Genomic DNA, 26,838 nt, shown 5'->3' with positions numbered 1-26,838 from the left:
AAGAGAAGAGAAGAGAAGAGAAGAGAAGAAAGCTGTCTAGAATAGCCTCACAGTGAGATAGGCAGAAAATAAATTTAACAAATAAATAAATAAGAGAAATCCAACCAAGAACTAAGGAGAAATTTCCTGTCAGTGAGATCAATCAATCAATCAATCAATCAATCAGTAGAATGGCTTGCCTGCAGAAGTTGTGGGTATCCCATTACTCTTTTTAAGAAGAGATTGGAGAGCCCTTTATCTGGATTGGAATAGGGCCTCCTACCTGAGCAGGGTTTGTACTAGAAGGTCTCCAAGCTCCCTTCCAAATCTGTTATTCTATTTTCTGTATTTTAGTAGAAAGTTGCACCTGCTGCAATGTTAGATGCATACAAATAATTTTCAAGCGAAGTTTATTTTGTCGTCTTCCGTGAATATATAGATGTCTTTGGAATGCTCCCAAAGTTGCCAGAAAGGCTTCAGTCTTCACAAGATTGATATTAATAAATTTTAGAAATAGATACACTTAGAGAGGAATTGTCCAGGGAGGTTCATGAGGTTATCCTGAAGGAAGCAAAGAAAAAAACAATCTAAGATACATGGATGGATAGATGGATGGATGGAAAAAAATTGTATATACCTATGTCAATAGAAGTTAATGATTAGTTTCAAAATACTTTTGCTGCTTAAAATGTCAATATCAAAACACACTTTCCTTTATAAGTCAGAATGTTAAGATCTACCAAAGAATTATTCTCTGCATCCTCCCACTGAGAATATCGCGTTTCCCTAAAAATAAGACAGGGTTTTATTTTCTTTTGACCCCTGAAATAAGCACTTGTCCTTATTTTTGGGGAGATCTTATTATTTTTGAGGTGCAGGAGGCGGTGAGCATGGTCACCTCATGACTGCTGCTGTGTTGCAATATTTTGGGAGAGGGCTTGTTTTCAGAGGAGGGCTTATTTTAGCGCGTGTGCTCAAAAGCCCGATTGGGCTTATTACCTGGGGAGGTCTTATTTTCAGGGAAACAGGGTAGTACATTATATGGAGACACAGCAGGATTTCTTGGCTGTAGCACCCCAATTATGAAATGCTCTCCCTGCTCTGAAATCAAAGTGTTGGTTTGGAAAGGCCTAGCTATTCATCTGGACTTTTGATTTTTGCTGAGAGCAAGGTTAAGGTTTAATCAAGGACATACAGTAATCTTTCAGGCTAATGAAAGAACCTAGTTTTGTTGTTTGTAGAATCTATGCTGTTTCCATTAGCCTACTTCTGGCCCTCTTTCTTTTGATTCGGTAAAAGGAGTGGGAGAGCCTATGGGCTACATATACATGCCGCATGTATTTTTCCTGGCTCCACTCAGATTTGGCAGCAAGGTGACAACAAATTCAGCAGTGTTGTGTTTTGGGGTTTGTTTTTTGTTTTCAGAACCAAGTGGAGAGTAATTATGTGAAATGTATTTAAATAATTTAATTTTAATTAAGCTTAAATTCAATGTTTCACCAGGAGTACAGTCCCTAACACGGTATTAAAAGGGAAATGTGATGTCTCCTCCCCCAAAACTCCCCCTACCAATCGAGCAGGTAAATGAAAATCTGACGTATAGTACGCAAAGATATTAGCTAAAATAATTTTTAGCATCAAATCTGATTCAGGCCTCTGTGTTTCTACAGAATGGTTTTCTAGCTGCCTGCATGCCTCCTTCAAACCGATGCCCTGATTCAGCCGCCACCAACTTGATGCCTTTTCTATGTATTTGGATGTCACCTGCCCCATAATGCTTGCCCACGCTGCCTAAGAATTCTGGGGATTAAAATCTCAGCACACCCAGAGGGCATCAGAATAGGGAAGATTGCTATAAAACCTCCTGGATTCTGGCTGAAATTTGCTACACCAGTTGTAGAGAAGGACATGAACTAGACCATCTGTAAAACTGATGCTGGAGTTTATTAATATGAAGAGCAGCCTAAGGTTGGTACACCCCTCCAGGCCCATTTATTGCCTTCTGATATAGTGAATACCCTTTTTGTTAATTGATTCTTTCTAGTAAGTCCTCAAATGAACTGTGCGTGGCATCAGTCCCTTCCCTGCTTTTATAGATGGGTTGGAAAGGAGGCCAGAAGCAGACTTTGAAAATTCTTTCCAATGAAATAATTTTCACTGTTGGTATTTTCTTACTATTACTTTCTGTATGGATGTTGTTGGTTTATTTTATTTTTTTAATCAATTGCCTTGTGTGTCATCATGCAAAACTGGAGGGCAAATGCTTTTATTAAAGACCAGAAGATGCTTGCTTCTCGCAGAGCCTTCTAGAGTATTATTCTGACCTAGGCTCCCCACGAGCATGAAGCAAACTCCTAGTCCCGACAAAACCCTCTTTTATTAATTTACTGTGAATTCTGCTCATTCACATTCAGCAAAGTCTTTCCAGGGAGGATTTACAGTCACAGACCTTATCTGGCTTGGAGAGCTGACAGGCCCTTTTGCTCCTTTTATTTCCTCTGGGAGGGCCATTCATCGTCCACCTGTGGCCTTACTCCCAAGTCGAGCCCTGTTCTTTAGCTGTTCCCTTCGTCTGGCAACTCTGCGTATGCGCAAACTGGGAACAGGCTCTAGCTGTTCGTCTGCCTCCTTGATGTTTGACTCTGAAGGCATCTGATAACTGGCATACGTCTCTGGCCCCCTCTCTGCCTCCAACACAGAGCCCTCACCAGAGCCTTCTCCAGACTCCAGGCCTGGCTCATGTTCCTCCCCAACGCCCTCACTGTCTGAATCTGCTGCTAGTTCTGCTGGCTGCTGGCGGGCCACAACAAGTATACCCAGTCTCTACAGATTACAGTTATGGCTTGTGAAGCTCACACGTGATTTTCTTGCAGTAGGTTTCCTTTTATTTCTTATGTAGAAGTGCTTTGCATCAAGTTGTACCTAGATTGAAATGATAGTTATTTAAAGTGGTTGTAGAAAAGCAGGAGGCTTTGTAGATACAAACATAAATAAATAAACCAGGCACTACAGTATCTTCCAGGAAATGTGTAATGCAAATATTTTTCCTGCAGTCCCTGTATTGAACGTGCATTCCCTGTTCAAGCTGGTTTCCCAGGATCAGGCGTCTACTGGGTTCCTCTTTGTTGTCTAACAAGTTCCTCTTCTGCTACTCTGTTTCTTGGCCATTTTTTCTGTGCTAGACTGAAAGCGCTTCTTCTAGAACAGAACGCAAAGGGGACGGGGATCTTTTTCACTCTTCTCACTTGTTCTCTGCCACTGTGATGGGGGTCTGGCTGAGCCACCTTGGAACATGGCTTTGAAAATAACCTCCTCCTGTTTACTCCAGAACTTAACGCTGGAAGAAGAAGAAGTTTGGCACATTTTTATGTCCTTAACAAAATAGAGAAGCTATTTCTGAGGAGGGCTTTCTCCCCCCCCCCCCCAATTGATTAAAATCCCATGGACTGAAACTCAACAAGAACTGCAGGCAGCCTTTACAAAGTTACTTGTGCCAGTTTAACTGTGTTTATTAAATAACAATCCAAATAAGAATGCCTTATTGTTTCAGAAAGCTAATTTTACTTGAATCTTGAAAGATGCTAAATGAAAGGAATAAGTCTCTGTGACATACATTTCCTGATATGTCTTATGGCCATTCACCAATTAGGCTAACACTGAAATTACTTTCAACCCAATATGGAAGCTCATTAGGTTCTTGGGGAATACATGAGGACCCAATGAATTTCAAGTAGCAGCAAAACATTACCGGTCACAGTGAACTTTTGCTTTTTCACGGAGGGAGGGAGGGAGGGAGAGGAAGAGGGAGAGGGAGAGATATCCCTGTTCACCTAAATCCTTCCCAACTAAGCTGCCAAGCACTAATTAGGACAGCGGTACTTAACTGGTGGGATTCAAATAATTTAACAACCGGTTCTCTGCCCTAATGATTTCTTCCAACAACCAGTTCACCAAACCGCTTAGAAAGTTAACAACCGGTTCTCCCGAAGGGGTGCGAACTGGCTGAATCTCACCACTGGCTCTTAACTTTTTTGCCATTACTCCTCTTGTAAGTAAACACTTCCCACTTCCCCTATAAACCCAACACCAAAATGAACAATGAAAACAACACAAAGAAGTTTTGGGAAAGGTGGATTTCAGGAACTAGGTATGTCCAGTCTACCAAATAGAAGGGCCAAGGGCGACATGATAGCAGTCTTTCAATATCTTGAGAGACTGTCACAAAGCACAGAGGGTTGACTTATTCTCAAAATAATACTAGAGCGGGACGCCCTTCGCACAGTCACTCAGGCCCTGGTGACTTCCCGTCTTGATTACTGCAATGCTCTCTACATGGGACTCCCCTTGAGATGCACCCGAAGGCTCCAGTTGGTTCAGAATGCAGTCGCGCGGACAATTATGGGGAGTACTAGGTACTCCCATGTAACACCACTTCTGCGCGAGCTGCACTGGCTGCCTGTGGCTTTTCGAGTGCGTTTCAAGGTGTTGATTGTCATCTTTAAAGCGCTTCATGGCTCAGGACCTAGTTATCTGCGGGATCGCATTCTACCCCATACATCCCTACGACCAATCCGCTCACACAGGGAGGGACTCCTCCGGGTACCTTCCGCTAGGCAATGCGGGCGGGCGGTGCCCAGGAGTAGGGCCTTCTCTGTGATGGGCCCAACCCTCTGGAACGAACTCCCCCCTGATATTAGAACTACTGTCGATCTCCGCTCCTTCCGTAAGAAACTCAAGACCCACCTGTTCCGACTAGCCGGCCTGGCCCAATTGTAATCACAAGTACAACCTATTACTGACCTTCCTGGATGGCTTTTTAAATTGTAAATTTGGGGGTAAATTTGGGGGTTTTAAATTGTAAATTTTGGGGTTTTAATTTGGTTTTAGATTGTTTTTAACTATAAATTAGTTTGGGTACTATACAGACTGTATGTTTACGTTGTTTGTCTAGTGTTTTCATGTTCTGCCTTGTTGTTTTTATATATGTACTGTTTGTACACCGCCCCGAGTCCCTGCGGGGAGAGAGGGCGGTATATAAATTTAATAAACTCAAACTCAAACTCAAAAGCACCTGAGAGCAGGATAAAAAGTGACAGATGGAAGCTTATCAAGGAAAGATCCAACTTACAACTAAGGATAAATCTCCTGACAGCTAGAACAATTCATCAGAATGGCTTGCCCTCTGAAGTTGTGGGTGCTCCAACCCTGAAGATTTTAAAGAAGAGATTGGACAACGATTTGTCTGGAACGATATAGAGTCTCCTGATTGGGCAGAGGGTTGGACTAGGAGACCTACAAGGCTCCTTCCAACTCTGTTGTTCCGTATTCTGTATAACAGTGTAACTCAGAGGTTCTTTCTGGGTCTCTATCTGCACCTCCCCCAAGGAAGGGGAAATCCTGAATTAGAGTGACAGAAGCCATCAAGTCTGGATTCAGGATAACTCAAAAAGTGGGCAGGCTTTAAGACTCTTGAAACAGTGTCTACAGGAGAATGTCAAAGAAGCCAAAGTTACCATTGATTTCTACTTGACCTCTGAGCCCAGTTCAACATGCTGATTATCTTCTATAAAGCTATATGTAGCATGGTTGTTGTTCAGTGGCTAATTTGTGTCTCACTCTTCACAACTCCTTGGACCATAGCACGCCAGTCTCCCTTGCCCGCCACTTTTCTCCTGGACTTTGCCCAAATTCATGTTCATTGCGTTGATGACACTATATAACCATCTCATCCTCTGCCATCCCCTTCTCCTTCAATCTTTCTCAATATCAGAGTATTTTTCAAGGAGTCCTCTCTTCTCAATAGGTGGCCAATATTTGAGCTTCAGCTTCTGTATCTGTCCTTCTAAAAAACAGTCATGATTGATTTTCTTTAGGATTGACTCTCTTGATCTTCTTGCAGTCCAAGAGACTCTCAAGAGTCTTCTCCAGCACCACAATTCAAAAATATCAATTCTTCAGCCCTCAGACTTCCTTATGGCCCAACTCTCAGAGCCATATATTACTACTGGAAAAACTATATAGTCCTTTGTTGGCAAGATCATGTCTCTGCTTTTTAATATGCTGTCGCCATGGTATATGGCTGTGATGGCGAACCTATGGCACAAGTGCCAGAGGTGGCACGCAGAGCCCTCACTGTGGACCCACGGGCCATCTTCAGTTGCTCTTCTGTTTTTCGGCATTCATGTGCACCAGCCATCTGGTCTTCGCGGGTCCCAGAGTGCCAGAAAATGGCTTGAGAACGCCCTGTTTTTTGGGCATTTTGGGGGCCACTTTCAGGGCATTTTTCTGGGTGTTTTCTGGGCTCTTTTTGGCCCAATAAGGGGCCTGAAAATGGCCTGAAAAACAGCCCTGAAATGGCCAAAAAATGAGCCAAAAAACAGGCATGTGTGTTCCAGTCAGCTGGTCTTCGGGTTTCCAACACTCCAGCGCACGCTCATGCGTGCCCATGCGCATGTGTTCTGGTTTGGGCACTCGGTGCTCAAAAGGTTCGCCATCACTGGTCTATGGCATGGTGCCAGATTGCATCAAGGACTAATTTGCTAAAAATGATTCTGCCCTTCCAGTCCTACTAAACAGAAAAGGCCTGCTCGAAGCCCCACCCCCATAGCAAGGCTGTGGACCAAAAGAAAGGCCTCTTCAGTAGTGGCCTCTATCTAACGGGGATATTTATTTATTTATTTATTTTATTTGATTCAATTTATCAGTCGCGCCCTCTCCGCGAAGGGACTCGGGGCGACGTACAATCAAATATATATATAGTTTGCTGTTATTCTCTTGACACTTCAAAAAGCACAAAGACATTTATTTCAGTGATATTTGGCCATTTGTGAGGAATTGTGGGTGTTTGTCTAATATTTGTTTCTGTTTTGTAGTTTATAATGTTATATTATGATGTTATTATAGATAAATCATATTATCATGACTTATATTACAATCTTGTTCCATGGCCCAAAGTCTTTTATATTGGAGTGGGATTAACGGTAAGGTAAAAAACAAACAAAAATAAATTAAATGTTTTGTGTCATCTGTTTAGAGAAACAACCACCCCCAACACTTTATTATGTCATTGACACTTATCGATGATCAAATTAACCTTGGTCCCTCCTGAATTAATGAACTCCTGCACTGAGGATTCCTGGTCCCACTTGCCATTGTTGAGCCCCGAAGCTTCTGCTGTGAAATTAACAAGCAGAGACTTTCGCTGATAAAACAAACAGTTTTTCCGATTTTCCATTGGCTTTGAAGCCTACTCAGGAAAGTCGTTTGACACATACACACATACACACAAAAAATCTCATTTAGATTTCAATTGTCTTGTCACTTTTTTGCTGGCTGTATAATAATTTTAAAAATTAATATCTTTTAGTTCCATTGGTAGAATGAAGGTGCAAAGCATTAAATTGACAGTGGTTGTAAAATATATATTAACAATTCTAAATAAGTGAGCATTTCATATTTAGGTTTACACATCTCTTAAATTTTTTAAGTTACTCCATAAATAATATATAATGGACCAAGTATATGAATGTGACAAGAATGCATTGTTGACATATACTGTCTGACAACTTAAAGCTATATTGCCAGATAAAATATCATCATAATGGATATTCATTAGCTTCTCTAAAAGTGGAACTACTCTAAACTTGTTGAGCTTCATACACGGTGAGCATGTCCATGTGTTAGATTATTATTTTTCTGAGTTGTATGAGTATCAGACTATATCAGGGTAGGCGATCTGCACCTGCAAGAACCCCACTTAACCCCATCTTGCAACCTTCAAAGTATTCTCAATTTGAATTTTAGGAGCAAAAATGCCCGTGTTTGGTGGTACAGTTTTTTCCTATGTTTTGCTAAAATAAAATGCAAATAGGTGAATTAATTCCTTGTTTGCTCCATAAATGTACCCTTTCATCAGATGGGCTGCACATTTTAATCCCTCACCCAGTGAGCCCAGTGCATTCTTGCCTTCGCTGCCGATAGCACTTTGGGCCTGATTTTAATAAGCATGACTTCAGGTGCAGAAAGTTTGCGTTCTCCATAAATTCAGTTACATAGCACCATTAATTTGGGATTTGGTGACTTAATTTTTTATTCTATATTTTAATTTAGTTGCTCTAAATAGTTAACCAGTCAAACTCATTTTACACATTGCTATTAATTTTCAGTCATGCTTATTGTATGCTGAGTTCAGTTTGATTAAAAAGCAACGTATCTTTATAAACAAACAATGGGAATTTAAGACATGATGCTGTCTTAATTTAATTCTCCCCTTCTTTTTTATTGGTGGATGGTGCAGATGATATTTTTTTTATTAATGATATTATTTTGTTACAATTTATTTAATGATAATAATGTTTAATCCCTAGTAAAAGTCACCAGAACAAATCTAGACAAACTTTATCCTTGCATGGTCTCTCCACCTTCTTCAACACAGTAATCAGCCAAACAAATCCACAACCTTTATTTTACATTTCAGATTAATTGCAGTTTGCTGTGCTGTCTGACCTTGGAGGAACAATATAACTCTTAACTTGGATAAATGGAAAGAAGCCAACTTCATTTAAGAGTTTATGACTTTGTTTTGTTTTGATTAACCATAATTACAATCAAAAATAGTTTACAGTTTGGACAACAAGCTAAACTAGAGATAATTTGAAAGAAAGCAAACTTCATTAATCCCTTCTGAGGCACATGAGAAGTATATTCACGAAGTAAAAGAAGACGGAGTGAGGTTCAAAATTGATATGAATTCAATTTTTTGGTCTTTCATGACACAGTTAAACTGGTATTTGCTAACTTCAGGCGTGATGATGGTTACTCATTTAGACAGTTTTAAAGGAGAATTGGACAGATTCGTGGAGGATCAGATTAATGTGAAGGTTCCAAGAGTTGCCCTATATTAATTTACGAGCCCCAAGACAAGGTTCAAAAAAACACCATTCATTTATTAGGGCTAACATCTTGGCACGGACTTCTGTGTAGCCGAAACTAAATCCCACTTAATGGCATCTGAACTTTACCCCTGTCTCCCCTCCCCTCTGGCTGAGGTCATCAATCACATTCTCCAATAGGACGTTATGGCAGGGTTCTGGATATGCACATTCACATCCCAGTACAGAAATATGAGACTTTTACTCTGGCCAAAAGTATGCATGGCATTTCCCCCCATCCCCCTTCTCAAGTTGATAGTAGTCATGGAAACGCTTTAGGTGTTGACAATTAACAGTGGCTACTGGCCTTAATGACTTATGATTTTAGAATCCTAAGCAGAAAGCCTGGAAAACCAGCTGCTGGGAAAAAATCCATAACTTCTCTGTATCTCGTTGTACGTTGCTCAGATACCCCTGGTTGGGTCCATTCTGGACTAGACATGACTTTGGTGTAATCTACAAGGCCCTTCTTATATTTTTAGAAATGGCAATTAGCCCCAGATGTTCAGAATACTTTTGTCATCAACATTGCACATATTCACCAATACTCACTGAGAAGATTGTGGGGCCTTTTCACACTTGAAGCTGGCTCAGGTGCCAGGCTAGGAGCCTATATTTATCCTTTCCATGCTGGGAGAACCCAAGTGTTATGCTAGCATAGTTGCAGCAAATATAAACCCACTCAGCTGCTGATGCAAATAAAAGAAAATTCTCCCCCTTAAAAAAAACAAAACATACAGGATGATTTGCAATGGAAGCAGCAAATAACTAAAAATGGCTAGAAGCCTATATGTGTTGCTTAGTAGCAGTATAGTTATTTTTCATCTTTTCTTTTTTTAATATTCTGTTTGCAGGAATGGCGAACAGAGCATCTAAAATAACCACTTTCACATTGCAACAAACACATCATCATTTGCTTAAAAAGAGTTATAATTACAGTTGACGAAGCATGGCCACCATAAAAATGCATTAGTTTAGCTTGACACATTAATTACCTGTTTTTGCAGATGTTTTTATATATTGTTGTGCGAACAGATTACAAAATAATTACAGGAAAGTCATATGGAAAACAAGCTAAGGGGGTGGTTTCTCGCCTAAATATTTTCATTCATGTGAATTTGTGCGAGGCACAGCTGCAGTAGAGCAAATGGGGAGAGAGAGAGAGAGAGAGAGGGAGAGAGAGAGAGAAATGGAGGAATCTCGAAGGATTTTCATTTGAAGGTCTCTGTCATCAGCATTATCACACTTTTTATATCTTTCTTCAGAGGACGATCTTTTTTTTTTTTTTAAATAAACCAACATTGCTTTATTTATAAAAGTCTGATTCAGGTAAAAACCCTCTGATCCTCATCAAATGAAACACAAATATCTGCTGGTATCAAGGAATATACCTAAATAGGAAATGAATATTTCGTTTGAAGAAATATGACCTTGCTTGATTGCGCTATAAAGACTAATTAAAAGCTTTAATATACCTCACACATATTACTGATGCATTTTTAATTTTTTTTAAAAAAATTCTCAAAACATAAAAATCTCAAGGATTATTCAGAAGTAACGTGACTTCATATTCTGTCGAAAATCTCAGGACACATGAAGGCAAATGTGAATTTGAATATTTGAAAATCATTAATTGTGACTTCAGCTTTTAATGTTTTTAGCAATACAAGGTGTTTTTTTTAAAGCAGGGATGTTATTATTGTTATAGGGCCAAAAATTAATTGTTATAAAGAATTGGTATTATAGTTCTTTCATCTAAGGAGAAACAAGAAATAACTAAAAATAGCACATTAAAAATATTTACATTGCGAGATTTTAAGTGGTTAATTACGTATAACATTCAACACATGTAAATAGATAGTAAAATAAAAATCTAAAATTTGGCATATCTTGAAAATTAAAACAATTCTAAGGCCAGTGAGTGAGTATCTGAGAAAAGTAGAAAAGAGGAACAAAAAGGACAGAAATTCACTAAGTGAATTTGGTGCTATCATAATCTACTAAACATTATATAACCAATCCCTAGATTTTGTCTTTTTGTTTCTTTCTGGGTATATGAGTGACTGTAGGAGTTTTAAGATAAAAAAAGTGTCGTAGAAATCTGAAGGTTTAAGCCATCCAATAGAACATCATTAAATCTTCAGGCTAGGCAGCTAAGTTTTGTGAAAATCTGTTCTTGTATAAGAGTGAGTTTAAAGATTGATTGATATTATATATATTACAGGCAAGATTTTACAGAAACACTGGGAAATTTCTCATTTATCTCATGGGGATGTATATGTACTAACATTGGAGTGGAGAGGAAAATAAATTGCAATAGCTCCAGGCAAGACCCTACTCTCCTTTTGGGAGAGTCTGAAGACTGGGCTCTGTTGATTTGCATGGGGATCTCAGTGGAACACGCAATGTTGGGATCGGTTAACGCTTTGAGAGCCCCCCCCGCCCTTTTAACTTGGATTATTCTATCCTTGTTTTAATGGTCACCTTTTATTGAAATACAGTTGGTCCTCGACTTACGACCACAATTGAGCCCAAATTTTTTTGTTGCTAAATGAGATATTTGTTAAGTGAATTTTGCTCCATTTTACAACCTTTCTTGACACACCTGTGAAGTGCATCACTGCAGTTGTTAAATTAGTATCATGGTTGTTTAGTGAATCTGGTTTTCCCATTGACTTCGCTTGTCAGAAGATCGCAAAAGGTGATCACATGACCCCGGGACACTACATTAGTTATAAATATGAGTCAGTTCACAAGCGTCTGAATTTTGATCATGTGATCCTGGGGATGCTGCAACAGTCGTAAGTGTAAAAAACGGACAAAAGTCACTTTTTTCAGTGCTGTTGTAACTATGAACCGTCACTAAATGAACTGTTGTAAGTCGAGGACCATCTGTATCAGATTTTTATATATTTTTTTCTATAACATTTAGAGACATATATCAAATTCGCAACTCTGTGAGATGTGAGCAACCTTACAGATCTGAGTGAGATGGGCGGTTTCTAAATTTTGATATATAAACAAATAAAAATAAGGTGGGAAGAGGAAACACTTAAACAGGATCTAGGATTGGAAGGGCTACACATTATAGTGGATCATATTAGGGAATCTGTAGAACAGTTATATGGAAAAAAGTGAAGGCTGGGCTAAGTAGATCTTGCACGATTAGAGTGGAGGGTAAAAGTGTTTCCATAAACTTTCTGTGAAATAGGACGCTATTACAGGAAAAAAATGGATTCAGTAGCACTATTTTGTATTTTTTGTGTTCAGACGTCACGGATGTTTTTCTAGTGATTTAATATCTTACTACAGTAACCACTTTTTGGGTAGCCATTTGGTGATAGGAGCAACAAGGCATTAAAACTTCTATTGTGACCACTTTTCTCAGATCATAAGTGAAAAAGAAATTGTTGCAGAGGTTTCAGGCTTATAAATATATTCCTTTATGGTACACAGGAGAATCAAGTCCAACTCGTCGTGAAGCAGTGAAGAGGAAGACTTCAGAATATCTGATGAGAGCAGAAAAAATTTCCAGCCTTTATTGTAGACCCTCATCAGAAGATGGCTCAATATATGGTGTAGGTTCTTTTTATTTCTAAAATAATTTAATTTTCTTGTGTTGGTGTACACATGTGGACATATGTTGTGTCTCCTTCACAACTGATTGAATTTCTTTATGGTTAACAGTATCAAAAATATAAATGTGATAAATAAATAAATAAATATGATTTATGCTAAATAAATGAATGCATGCATATATGGAATAAAGGGCTAAAAACACAGTGAAGGAAAATATCCCACAGTCTTCTGGTCCTAGTTGATTCTTCAGAAATGTTACATATTTATCCATTATTAGTTAAGAAAGAATACCACTCTCAAAATCAGCATTAGCATCATTATACATAGCTAAGGAAAACACTTTTAAAATTTTTTTTTGTCCTTGTTAGTGAGATAAGAACAAGTAAATTGCTAGAGAGATTTCTGTAACCCTGAATTTACAGAAGAGGGATGTAATCCTTAGATCTTAATTGTGAGGATCAGGCAATCTGTTATCTTGAGTACAGATTATGTGTGTATTAGAGAAATAATTAGGAAGAGGGGATTGTCTCAGATTGGGATCCTGGTGTGGTAAGTATGAAGTGTTAATTCTTCTCTTGCTGCAATCTGGAATGTGTTCTGTGTTCCTGAAATTAACATTGCTAAGCAAAAGATTAACAGAATAACCGAATTGGAAGGGACCTTGGAGGTCTTCTAGTCTTCTAGCCTCTGCTTAGGCAGTAAACCCTATACCATTTCAGACAAATTGTTGTCCAATCTCTTTTTTTAAAAACTTCCAGTGTTGGAATATCCACAACTTTTGGAGGCAAGTCATTCCACTGATTAATTGTTCGGTCTGGAAAGTTCTCCTTAGTTCTAGGTTGCTTCTCTCCTTTATTAGTTTCCATCCATTGCTTCTTGTCTTGCCTTCAGGAGCTTTGCAGATTAGGTTGACTCTCTCTTCTATGTGGCAGCCCCTGAGATATTGGAATGCTGCTATCATGTCACCCCCTAGTCCTTCTTTTCATTAAAGTACTGAGTTCCAGCAACTATTCTTTGCATGTTTTAGCCTCTAGTCTCCTAATCATCTCTGTGGCTCTTCTCTGCGCTCTGATTCACTGATACCAGTAGGGACTTATTAAACTCCTCTCCTCCTGGGAAGAGAAGGAGAGAAAGGGTCAGAACAATGCTCTGGTCCTGATCAGATTGAGTTTTCCAGGAAGTCAGTTTGTCAAAACAAAACAAAAAAACCCCCCCACTGCGTTCAGAATGCAAACAATGCAGAAACACATAATTTGAGATAAAGTGAACGGTTAACGAGATCAGATTTGGAGAAAGCAGATTGGGAACATTGAAGAAGAGACAGTATCCTGTAGGGATGTGATAAAGAATGTCTTGATGGCCATCTCTGAATACTGAAAGTTTCTGATACTGTGATTTTTTTTTACATGGAGTTTTTTTTTAAAAAAACAAAAGAGGTAGAAATAACAATCATTTAGAATCCTTTAGAATTTGAGTAATAACGTGTATGAATAACTTCTCCAGCATTGTACCTGAGTTTTCCTGCGTGCACAAAGAACTGTATGAATTGTGAATATTTTAAAAATATTAATATTCCTTTTTGCCCTATATCCATTTTCATCTCTTGCAAATTATTTACTATCAACTTATTCCCCCCCCCCTTTGCATTAAGGACAAACAGAAAACTTCTTTCATCTGCCTTCCCTCTGATTTATGATAAATTTAGTTTCCTTCAGCCTGGCATTTGGTTCAGCAGGCAACCTTCCTTTAAGTATCACCCTGATTGATGTTGTAATCTTTGATATCTTCCATTAGCCTCCAGGATCACTAAGTTCAAGGCCCTCTTGGAACCTAAGGAGCCCTGCCGAGGAACTGAAGGCCTTTCGAGTCCTTGGGGTGATTGACAAGGTAATTCTTCAGTGTCTCTTCAAGAGTTCAGTCATAAATCGACTGCATGCTGACATTCTGTCTTTGAAGCTGCAGTTCTTAAGGATATGAAACAAAGGAGGAAAATGACTCAAATGCATCTGCACTTTAAAATAACAAAAGTAGAAGGAAAAGAAAAGCTTTTATCTAAGCAATTCATGTAAGGTCATGCAAAATATATTTGAGTAAAAGAATTATGTTTGGTTCCATTCTGTGAGAAGGGCCTTGATTTTTTTTAAAAAAAATTGCTCTGCACACTTTCAGAAAGTTGCCAAGATGGTACCAGGGGACAAACAACTTTGAAAGAAGGCAAGTTGGAAAATTCGAAAGCCACTGAAAAGCTGGCAGCCATAACTGAAAAACTAAGGACAAATACCAACAAAGAATTTCTTCAGTATGGTTTACTACATTTTTATTCATTTTTTTATAGGTCTGCTGGTTCTTCTTTCCTCAAATCTCCAGGTGATACAAATAATGAATGAGATTTGGGTAACTGAAATACCTAAAATAAAGCTGCTATGAGTTGGGTCTAGTGGTTAAGGCGCAGGGCTAGAAACCAGGAGACTGTGAGTTCTAGACTTGCTTTTGGCATGAAAGCCAATTAAGCCAGCTGAGCGACTTTGGGCCAGTCATTTTCTTTCAACCCATGAAACAACCACCACAGTCACCATCTTATTTATAAAAATAATGAAGGCAGGATATAAAAGCCTAAAAATATATAGTGATGCTATATTTTGTATTATCAAACGAAACTGGGTTAATAATAGGTTATAAAGAAAGATACTGAGGGGAAATATTTGGTATAGCTTAGCCAACTTTGTGAGCTGAATGTTGAAAATCCTTTGCTCCAGTGCCAATTCATTCATAACTTTGGTTAGTTATTGATAAGACAATCAGATCTTAGGCTTGTTTGAATTTTTGAAATAGATTTGCAAAATTCCTAGGACAATTATGGAAGAAACTATAGAAATATAATGTATAGAAAGCCAAGGAATAAATATACAATGCTTATGTGTTGCTATGATCTTCCATGAGTTCCTTGAGAGAGTTAAAATGCCTTTTCAAGATAGTTGTAGAAAAATATATTTCAGTGGAATACTAAACATTCTTAGTCTTCTTTAAAATATTATACAATGCCTGATGGTATGTGAACTAGTATCAGAGACTAAATTCTAGTGGAAGCTGAACTTGGTACACATTTGCTAGAAGGGAGCTGAATGGATTAGAGTGACTAGGATAGAACCAACCACTTTACAGTATATTTGTGTTTTTTTCTTGTTAATAACAAAAAAAAAGGCTGTGGGATTTTGGCTGACTCAAGGTAATCTTTGTAGCAAATGGGCTAATCAAATCAGGAATGGCCAATTGGTTGCTGAAGGTGAACCAGTTTAGTCTAAACCCTAGCAAACTTATTATATTATAATCTATGTGTAGCAAATAGGAAGGGGATTCCAATTTGGGTATGTATGTGCATCTAAGAAAGTAAGACTGCCTTTTATGTTAAAACTGGCTTTAGATTTATGACAGTGGCCATAATGTCCATGAAAAGAATGATTTGTATGGCAACAATTTATATCTAGCCAAGTGTCTGGGGGAATAAGATGTCCCTCAGAATAAATGGATACATACTTCTACCATTGTTTTATATTACATCTCTGCACTGTTATCCTTGTGATTAATTATCATATTAATCAATCATTGTCTATAGGCCAGGAGTACACAAGCTTTTGGGGGGCCTTGGGCTGTACTTGACCACTGAATAGCATGCAAAGGCTGTAGCCCAAAACTGGCGCTGCCAGGGTTGGTGGAAGCAGGAGAAAAATGAGGTTTGATTTAAATATTGTACATGAAATATGTTGAGTATGATCACTTGTTACAAACATAACAATTTCTCCTTTCTACTGCTACATTCATATTACAATTTGGTAGAAATCTTTGGATCAGTCTTTCTCAACCTTGGCAGCGTGAAGATGTGTGAAGTTTAGCAATTTGAAGACTGACTATGGAATTCTGGGAGTTGAAGGCCACACATCTTCAAGCTGCCAAGGTTGAGAAATGCTGGTCTGGATTGGAAGTTGCACTAGATAATGCACCTTTGTTACAGGTGTTTTAGAACTGCAGAATCTAGACTGTTTAAACAATTAAAAGAACTGAAGCCATTATAAACAATTGAGACATCCTTTAAATTAAAACATAAAAATGGAATTGTGTTTATTTTTAAAAATCTTAATCAGGTTCCATGACTTAGCAACAAGTGCTTAAACTTGTATTTAAAATTCCTTTCACTAAGAATGGGAGGAAACTCACCCAAAAGCTTGTCAATGCAATAGCTGAAAAGCGATTAGCAAGCACCTTCCAAAGCGATTAGAAAAGGAAGCATGCAAACTCAGTGTCCTTTTGAAGGCACCAACTGTGGTTTGAGCAAGAATTTTATTCTCTCATCTCCCAGAATGCTAAACTTACCAGACACCACTGTATTGCAGTCTCCTCACAACAATTAAGTATACGGAGCACTTGTGGATGAGCTCAGATTCTCTCCTTCTCTGAAGAGGCTTTACAGAGAGAGTATTTGTTGGCTCTTCATTCTGCCGTAATCATTGGGACAAATCTTCAGTTTGCCGTTTTTTCCATGCAAGTCCAAAACTTTTCAAGTTCCTCAAATCTTGTGGAAAGAAAGAAAAGCCACTAATGTTGTGGCATCCCCCCTCCCCCCGAAGGGGGCCGTCCCCCCCGGTCTCTTGTTTAAGCGGCAACTTTTCTTTCCTATCCAGGACCCCGTTCTTCCTGGTCAAATGCAAAACTGATTATTTAAAACTAAAAAGAACCTTTCCATAATTTGAAAGGGGAATCAGAAAAAGTTATCTTCTGGAAAAAAAAGCCCCAAGGAAACAACATGGGTAGCGTGGTGTGGTGGTAAAGCAGTTTTCCCAATTGGTAAGCCAGCTCAATTTACTTTAACAACCTGTGGAGATGGAAGGTTTTAGTCTAGACTCTTAATTCATCCAGTTATGTCCTTGTGACCTTGGCAAGGAGTTGAATAAGGTGACTAATGGCTCGCCATATTCTTTGCTTCTGGTGGCTTGCCTGTTGCCTGCCTCTGGGCCCACAGCTCCCTTCTGCCAACTTCTGTATTCCTTCGGCCTCTAATCTTGGCACTTTGATGCATATGTTCTGAAGGTGGCCACCATGACTTGGGGTGGCAGCAGATGGTAACCCTTCAGGCTGCCACCAGCTACGCGGGTGTTAAGTTGGAAACTTTGCTTTTGATGAAGAGTCAGCAGTGCATATGAAAGAGCTCTTGCTGCAGAAGTATCTTTTAATTAAAAAATTAGCATACTGAAACAGTTGCTAATGTCTATGTGTTTAAAGGCATCTAAAATCAACTATTTTCTTTAGGCTAAAGAGTGATTATCTACCAGCATTTTGCTCCTAGTTTTTTCTTTTTCTTTTTCCAGTGCATTTATTTATAACCCCCCCCCCTTCCCCCCCCCTTTATGGCAGACTGAACTGCTGGATCCCAATCAAAACACTCAGAATTTTATGTGTAATTTTGTGAAGTGGGATAAAAGTAATGTTGACTTCACCTCTCCCCACATAAGCCCTTTGTAGGGAAACAAGGTTGCAATCTGTGTAATACTTAGCTGACAACAAGCCCATTAAATTCAGTGGGAATAACTGTGGCGTAAACTACTATGTATTTGTGCTTTCTATCAGCATATATCTTTGCACAATAGAACTAAAATCACAGTATGTTTAACTTTTGAAATCCAGAAACTAAAGAATTCTTAATCTTTTGGAGTCCTTCCTTCTTCTAAACTTACTCAGTGCTATCATATATTCTGTTCCCTATATAGCAATTTGTCCTAATTTACATACATTTTTGTACCTTTAATACTGCTCTTGGAGACTGAAAGTACTGTCAAAGCACAAAGACTCCTTTGAAGGGGATGATGTGGTTTTTCTAGTTGTTGTTTAAAAAAACATGATATGCATATTTGTCTTTAATGCATTTCTAGGGCGTTTGCCATCATTATTTTGAAAAATTGTAGACAGATACTACTTTGGCTATAATATTATTTAAAATAAGCTAGGCAAAACTGGAGCCACTTGGGCCAAGTCTGGTTCCTAAGGAGCACTGCCTGATTATTTATTTATTAAGGAAATTGGCAATCTGAAGTTTTATCCCCTTGGTTAACTCAGGAAAACATTGACTGACTTTAAGCAGGTTGAGCAAAAGTTAGCTCTTGCTGATTTGCAAGTCAGTCTGGTTGAATGCTTCCCAGTAACATAATAATAGCAATAAAGCACTGCAAGAACATGGCATTGGGTTGGGCTTTCCTTTCTAGCCCTTCCAGTAAATTGTATTCTGCTTCAGAATAAGGACAAGTAGTAGTTATGGAGGTTTCTTCAGAGATATGTGTTGCAGTGGGGGCTAACTGCAGAAAGGGATCAGAAATGAATTATGGGTTATCTGCTTTGCATTTTAAAAATCTTAACTAAGTTGTAGCATCTTCATTTAAAAGAATCAGTTATTTTAGGATGCACAAGATTTTTGCCCAACATCGTGGAGAGTTGCTGATAGTAGGAGTAGGCATTAATAGAGCAGATGGACAGATGGTTTGCCCTGATGTAGGGAACCTTCCTCTCTCCTTATTATTTTGATATATGTAGCACTACAATAGGTAAAGAATCTCTGTAATCCAGATGTTGTAAATCTACAGTTATTTTGATTGTGCTGGTTAGGTGGATGGGAATTCAGAGTGCCAACTATTTTTGGGAGGGAGAAGGGCTAGCACTAGCACTTAGACTTATATACCGCTTCATAGTGCTTTACAGCTCTCTCTAAGCGGTTTACAGAGTCAACATATTGCCCTCAACAATCTGGGTCCTCATTTTACCCACCTCGGAAGGATGGAAGACTGAGTCAGCCTTGAGTCTGGTGAGATTCGATCTACCAAACTGCTGGCAGCCGGTGATCAGCAGAAGTAGCCTGCAGTACTGCCTTCTGACCACTGCACCACCGCGGCTCCTCTACAAGTTCTCCACTGTACCAGGATATGTGAATACACCTAATATTGCATGTAACAATATCTTTCTCCATAGCGCTGCTTGGAGAGTCCAAGGATGGGTTAACACAGCCTGTTTGCCCATGGACTGAGTAGATTTTTCCCCTCTGGCCACGCCTCCTTTGCCTCTTCTGGCTCAGTTTTAAGAACTCAGTCCGCCCGATAGGACGAGTTTTGGGGAACACTCAGCTTTGAGCAAATAGGCTGGGTTCTCCAATAGTAATTTTAGAGTATTTTATGTGTTGATATTTAGTTGTTATTAGGATTTTTCCCCAGGTTTATTATTTTGACTTTTTATTTCCCTTTTTTCTATTTTTACCAAGAAGAGGATTTACTAAGGTAAGGCTGAGGCAGCGATCGGTTCTACAGCTGCTTAGTCGCAGCTGGGGGAACAAGCGAGGCCGCTTGTCCGGCGTCTGCTGGCGAGCGCAGGGAAGGACGGCAATCCCCGTGTTTCCCTGGTCGTTTGGGAGGAGAGGCTTTTAAAAAAGCCCTTGCTTCTCCAAACGGCGTCTTTTGCCGATCGGGAGAGCGGCGGCCATTTTGAAAAGCGCTGCTTTGGCGCGCTTTTCGGCTGCAGCCAATGGGAAGCGCCTGGCCCTTAAGTGAGGCTTTTGGCGCGCAGAAGAACCGGCGGCCATTTTTTTGAGACTTTTTTACCTTCCGGAAGCAGCAGCAAGCAGCAGAGCCTCTCCGCCTCAAGCAGACAGCCGCAGAGGATTGCGAGGGCTTGCCTGGGTCTCCAGCAAGCCTGAAGTTCCCCAGCCAACTAAGGGGAAGCGGCAAGGAGTGTCCTGGTGCCTGATCCAGCCTCCCAACTGAATCTGCAGACGCTTCTGGAGCCGTCGGGCCAGCGTCCACTGCCCTTCCCTCAGCAGCGACCTCTTCGACTCAAGATCAACCAAGGATGGCTGATGAAGGTTTGGAGCGAAGGGAGGAGCTGGCAGGGCCATCTGCAAAGCGCAGTAGGCCAGATCCCTCAGGCCAGGGGAGAAAGGGAAACAAGGGTGCTGGGGGGAAAGCTTCCCACTCTTCAGCTGGGAGCAAGGCCCCCAAAATTCAAGGGGACAAGGGGCAGGACTCCCTAAAGGACAAGTCTGCTAGGCCCCAGGTTCCCTCTGCACCCTTACCAAGTGAGGCTGGGCCAGTTCCTTCCCCACCCATCCAGAGGGAGATAGAGCAGGGGGAGGAAATGGGGGATAGATCCCCATCCTTCTGTGATAGGGATTCCATGTCAGGATCCCCTGCAGCCTCTCTGGGCTACCCAGGTTCTCCTAGCTCTTCAGTCAGGGAGGATATCCCCTCCTTTCAATGCTGTTTTCATGCAGAGGATCAGAGAGATCCTCCTAGGGGGGCCAGGGGACAGGCCTATGACCAATCCAGGCCTGTAGAGGACAAGGGCCCAGCTATGTCAGCAGAAATGAGGGATCTCATCACGCAGGCTATTTCCCAGGGTGTGGTAGAAGCCATGAGGCTACAGGAAGGCAGGGGTGGCAAGGCCTCTAGGCCTGCTCGCCCCCTGGGGGAAAAGAGGACCAGAGTACTCGATTCCCCGGGCACTTCTATCACCACAGAGGTGTCTACGTGGGAGGAGGAGACTGCTGAGGACTTTGCTCTCGGAGGATGAGGATATGCCTCCAGACAAGCCCTCCTTCACTGGTCTCTTTAAGCCATCCTTATTCAAGTCCATCTTACACAAGGCCAGAGCCTCTACTGAGCTTGGTGCCAAACCTAAGGACAAGGAAGTCCCTTCTACTTCCCAGGACCTCATGGCAGGGCTGTTCAGCGAAACAACCCCTGACCCAGAACTGATACCAGTCCCTGACATGTTCATGGAGGTTATCCAGCGCCAATGGGCACAGCCAGGTACCCTGGCCAACCCCAGTGGCGCAGACAAATCACTGTATCCCTTAGAACCTAGGCTGGAGGATGTATTGAAGCCTCCAGAAGTGGATGCCCCTATGGTCTCTCTGACCTCTAATTCTAATCTCCCGACCGAGTTATTAGAAGGGTTAAAGGCAGAGGATAAGAGGGCAGAAAAGGCTTGTCTCAAAACGCACCAGGCGGCTGCCTGGGCGATCAAAACCTCCACTTCTGCCTCGTTCTTTACGAGGGCATCCCTATTATGGCTGCGCCAACTCAGATCTCAGCCCCCATCTGAAGCATCTCGTTGGCGACATGATCTTAACAAGATCATTACGGCTGTGGAATATGCCTCTGATGCATCCCTGCATGCAGCGAAATTCGCCTCCAGGGCACTAGCGTCCAACATCACTTCTCGCCGCCTGCTTTGGCTTCGGCACTGGCAGGCGGACATGAAGGCTAAGTGGAAGCTGGCTTCAGCTCCATTCAAGGGAGAGAACCTCTTTGGGGATTCCCTAGAGAAATTCCTAATTGAGACAAAGGATAAGAGGAAGGTCCTTCCTTCCACCTTCAGGAAGCATGACAGGAAAGGTCAGGGCTCGTTCAGGAAACAGGCCTTTCGGGCACAGGAAGGTGCCCAGACCTCCTCCTCTTCATATTCCTCCCAAAGACAGTTTAACCAGTCCTCTGACAGGTCCCAGGAACGAAACAACTTTTCTTCCAGGGGCAGACAATCCAATCAGGGGTCCTTTCGGAAGCCCTTTCGTGGGGGATCCCACAACCGTCAGTTTAGACGTGGGAAGTGACCGTCTGGGGTCTCCTCCCATCGGGGGCCGCCTGCAATTCTATGCAGACCGTTGGGAGGAAACAACCTCGGACAAGTGGGTCTTAAATACCATCAGGAGGGGTCTAACCTTGGAGTTTCTATCCTCTCCTCCACGGACCTTTGTTCGCTGCCCACTATCCAAGAACCCTGTAAAGAGGGCTCTCATGCAGGCAGAGATAGATCATCTTCTGCAGATCAACGCAATAGAGGCAGTTCCTCCAGAACAGGAAGGGAGGGGGTTCTATTCCATTCTCTTCCTGGTCCCCAAGAATTCAGGGGGGTGGAGGGCCATTTTAGATCTGAAGCGCCTGAACAGACATCTGGCCTACAAGCGCTTCAAAATGCAGTCTCTTCAGTCGATCCTAAGCTGCATGCGACAAGGGGATCTGCTCACCTCCATCGATCTCAAGGAGGCGTACCTGCATGTGCCCATCCATCCTGCACACAGGAAGTTCCTGCGCTTGTGTTACAACGGAAAGCACTTCCAATACAGGGCGCTTCCGTTCGGACTTTCTTCTGCACCCAGAACGTTCACGAAGCTTCTTGCAGCTGTGGCGGCCCACCTGCACAAGCTTCCAGTCCGCCTGGAGTGCTATCTGGACGACATCATCATCCACTCAAGGACTCAGCAGCAAGCGGTGAGAGATGTAAACGTCACAGTTCACACCTTACAGGACCACAGTTTTTCCGTAAACATGGAAAAAAGCAACCTGACTCCTGCCACACGCATACAACACCTGGGCGCCATAATAGACTCAGTATCTTGCCAGGTGTCCCTGTCTCCGGAAAGAATCCGCAACCTCAGGAGCAGGATCCGGTTGTGTCGCAGGAACAGGTCCTGGCAGGTAGTGCAGCTATCCCAACTGTTAGGGATCATGATTTCTTGCCTCAACATAGTTCCCTGGGCACGTCTTCATGCAAGGGAACTGCAATGGTTCTTGCTTCCAATGCAAAGAGCAAAGATCAGCAACTCCACCAGGAAAGTTCGCATCCCACCAAGAGTGACTCGGTCTCTGAGTTGGTGGCAGTCTCGAGCAGTGGAGAAGGGCTGCCTATTCAGAGAACCCGACAGGATCGTGGTAACGACCGACGCCAGTCTCTACGGTTGGGGGGCGCATTGCCAAGGTCAGCTGGCACAAGGCAGGTGGTCCAGCGCGGAGGCAGCCCGGAGCATCAATTGGCTAGAACTCAGGGCAGCCCGGCTTGCGCTGAGGAGATTTGCAGAACAGCTGAAGGGGCACCACGTTCTGCTACTGACCGACAATGTGGCCACAAAGGCTCACGTGAACCGACAAGGGAGGGACCCACTCCAAAAGACTCATGTCAGAGGCGGAGGCCATAGGACGATGGGCAGAGATCCACTTAGCGTCGCTGAGGGCGGATCACATCTCCGGAACCAGCAACGTAAGTGCGGATTGGTTGAGCCATCAGACCATCGACAACTCGGAGTGGCAACTTCATCCGGACCTGTTCGCACAGGTGGTAAGGAGGTTTGGTCTCCCACAGGTCGACCTGTTTGCCTCGGCGGCAAACACACAACTCCAGCGGTTCTTCTCCCGCTACAAGTCAGCACAAGCGGAGGGGACGGATGCCCTGAGGTCCAGCTGGCCTCCAGGGCTTCTATACGCATTTCCGCCCCTCCCTCTGATCCCGCAGGTGATCTACAAGCTGCTGAAGGAGGGGGCGGAGCTCATTCTGGTGGCTCCACATTGGCCCAGGAGATCCTGGTTCGCGGACCTGGTCGATCTGTCTGTGGAGCAACCATGGAAAATTCCTCCAGACCAGGTATCCTTGTGTCAGGGGGCCATCAACCATCCAGAGCCCCAATGGTTGCAGTTAGCCGTCTGGCACTTGAGGGGCAGCTCCTGAAGGACCAGAGCCTCTCAGACAACGTCATTAAAACCATCCAAGCTTCCAGACGTCTGGCCACTACTCGCATTTATGACGTGACTTGGGCTGCCTTTTCTTCCTGGTGCAGCAAACGGGACATTGACAGTGTGGAAGCGTCCATCCCTCAGTTATTGGACTTCCTACAAGAGGGCTTGGACAAAGGACTGGCACCAGCCACTCTCAGGCGCCAGGTTGCTGCATTATCCACCATCTTAGCCAGACACCAACTTCAATCCCTGAGTCACCATCCTCAGGTCAAGAGCTTCTTGAAGGGGGCCTACAACATCCGACCCCAGGTGGTGCACAGGTACCCGACCTGGAACCTACCCTTTGTCCTGCAGGCATTGACAGCGGCTCCCTTCGAACCTTTGAGGAAGGTATCTCTTCGACATCTGACTCTTAAGACTGCCTTCCTCATAGCCATTACTTCAGCCAGAAGGGTATCTGAGATTGCGGCCTTCTCGGCCAAGAAAGAGCTGTGCATCATCCACCCAGACAGGGTCATCCTACGGTTAGACCCCGCCTTCATGAATTCTCATTTTCACAGGTCTCAGGAGGTTATCCTCCCGAATTTCTGTCCCAGCCCTCAACACTCCAAGGAGCGCAGGTGGCACAAATTGGACGTGCGAAGGGCAGTCCGCATTTACCTGAAACGAACTAAGGACATCAGGCACTCCGAGGCCTTCTTTGTGTCTTTTCAACCAGGCTCGCTGGGTCGCAAGGTGTCATCTTCAACCATAGGTCGGTGGCTGCGAGCTTGCATTCAGATGACATATGACCTTCAGGGCAAGCCGGTTCCACCTCGTGTAACGGCACATTCCACCAGAAGTGCGGCCACGACCGCGGCCTGGGCGACTCAAGCATCTATTCTGGACATTTGCAGAGCGGCCACGTGGGCGTCTCCCACGGCTTTCATTAGAAACTACAAGATCGATTCCTTTGCCTCTGCCGAAGCCTCTTTTGGCCGTAGAGTATTACAGAAGGTTATTGAGGCTCCGGACAATGTCACTTCTTCCCGCCCTGGGACACAATAGCTTGGGCATGTCCCATCCTTGGACTCTCCAAGCAGCGCTATGGAGAATGACCGTTGACTTACCTGAACGGTCGTTCTCATGGCGCTGCGGAGAGTACAAGACCCACCCAGGGTGATTGTTTAGCTCCGAGATTGTATCTTTACACAGGTGTGAGCTGAGGACGTCTTCGTCGGACAAGACCTCGTTTTTAAAACTGAGCCAGAAGAGGCAAAGGAGGCGTGGCCAGAGGGGAAAAATCTACTCAGTCCATGGGCAAACAGGCTGTGTTAACCCATCCTTGTACTCTCCGCAGCGCCATGAGAACGACCGTTCAGGTAAGTCAACGGTCATTCCACACTTCTTTGTTAAACAGTGTATTCAGTCATTAAAAAATGAAATAAGGAAAAGATGAGCAATCTACTCAGTTCACTTTTTCTCATTTGCTGTCTCTGACAAGGGCATCCTATTGGCATCCTGTTTTTTATAGAGGCATCTATGGCATCCACCATCACAGAGAAATTGTATCAAACCATAGGCTGGCAAAGCTACCATAAATGATAACTCCACATTTGACAAGAATAGGATGTGTGAACTACACTCAAGGTTATTCGCTGGGATTCTGAAGCAGCTAAGAAAAAGTACCCTGATACAGCTTATGATCTGTTTGTGACTGACTCCTGCTTAGACAACATATTCAGTTAAAGCTTAGCTGCATAGTAGGTAAATGTAGATAAACAAATACGTGGAATTAAAAGAAGCTTTCTTTTAATTGTAACCATCCCAATAATGATACGCTTATCAAAGGTAATTATTTCATGATGGCTTGGCTATAGCCGTTGTTTTATCCTGAAATGAAAGTCTGTGTTGGGTGCTTTTGATTGGGAAGACGGTCATATCAAATTAGTTCAAATTAGATTTTTGTCTTTAGAAAGGTGAGCAAAGCCATGAGCAGTGTTATTAAATTGTGTATTCTACCCTATAAATGATCTAGCCCTCTTGAGGGTTAAAGAAGTGATTATTCTGTCCTTTATGCTGATGGCTTCACTACCGATTAGCCCAGTGTTGGTTTTTTTGTTTTGTTTAAATGCTTGGCTCCTTATGATCTTTTGTGTATGCAATGATAATATTAATGCAGAGTCGTAAGCCCATTCATTAAGAAATGACTCTAAAATGAGGTTGCTTCGTGTAAATTTGGAGAGCTGCAGATGCTGTGTACAGACGTTTCTTCATGCTATTAGCCGTATGGCTAATAATTTCCAAGGGTCTAAAGCTCTTGTTAGCAAGAGTGCTGGGGTGTTAAGAATGGCTCTATAAATAACTTTAAGAAGGGAAGTTGAAGGTGCTTCTTTTTAAAGACTATTGTTAACTAAATATTATTGCCAAACAGATGGAAAGCATTCACCAGCCTGATGTTTTTACTCTAATTATATTATCTCCAGTCCTGTACGGCTCAGTTGAAGAGGTGTATCCAGGGGCCAATTTATAATCATTTAACCAACACCTGTTTGGGAAAAATTGACAGTCAAAGGGCACATTAAAAAAAAATCACATATGTTCTTGTATTTACTACCTCAATGTGAATGTTAGCTAGCTGCAAATAAACTTGGTTGAAAAGACAAAGTCCCTATGAAAATTGATGCATCATTTTTAACCATTTTTATCTATTTTAATTTGGCATGTCTTCCACTCCATGTCTTGTGACTAAAGAGGGACTTGTCTTCTTCTCAATTGTCTTCTTATGATTTATCCCATCAGTTCCTAGTCCATTTTAAAATTATCTTTATTTA

General features: G+C 42.1%; 2 protein-coding genes across 4 annotated transcripts in view; both read left to right on the top strand.

Moving 5' to 3' along the window:
* The window catches only part of NENF (neudesin neurotrophic factor), a gene marked incomplete at its 5' end in the record, with an annotated part of 340,944 nt that extends 318,564 nt beyond the window's left edge, over positions 1-22,380 (top strand). The window contains one exon of the mRNA XM_081944188.1: positions 22,369-22,380. The remainder of the gene's footprint in view (positions 1-22,368) is intronic.
* The window catches only part of RPS6KC1 (ribosomal protein S6 kinase C1), a 118,904-nt gene that overhangs the window by 46,920 nt on the left and 45,146 nt on the right, over positions 1-26,838 (top strand). For all 3 annotated transcript variants that reach the window (XM_081944165.1, XM_081944167.1, XM_081944166.1), the window contains 2 exons: positions 12,366-12,487; positions 14,283-14,375. In XM_081944165.1, coding sequence (XP_081800291.1) covers positions 12,366-12,487; positions 14,283-14,375 — 215 coding nt within the window. The remainder of the gene's footprint in view (positions 1-12,365; positions 12,488-14,282; positions 14,376-26,838) is intronic.

Source organism: Natrix helvetica (assembly GCF_964273705.1).
Source record: "Natrix helvetica genome assembly, chromosome: 2".
Taxonomy (NCBI): Eukaryota; Metazoa; Chordata; class Lepidosauria; order Squamata; family Natricidae; genus Natrix; species Natrix helvetica.
The sequence above is the reverse complement of the archived record's forward strand: the minus strand, read 5'-3'. Positions and strand labels throughout refer to the sequence as shown.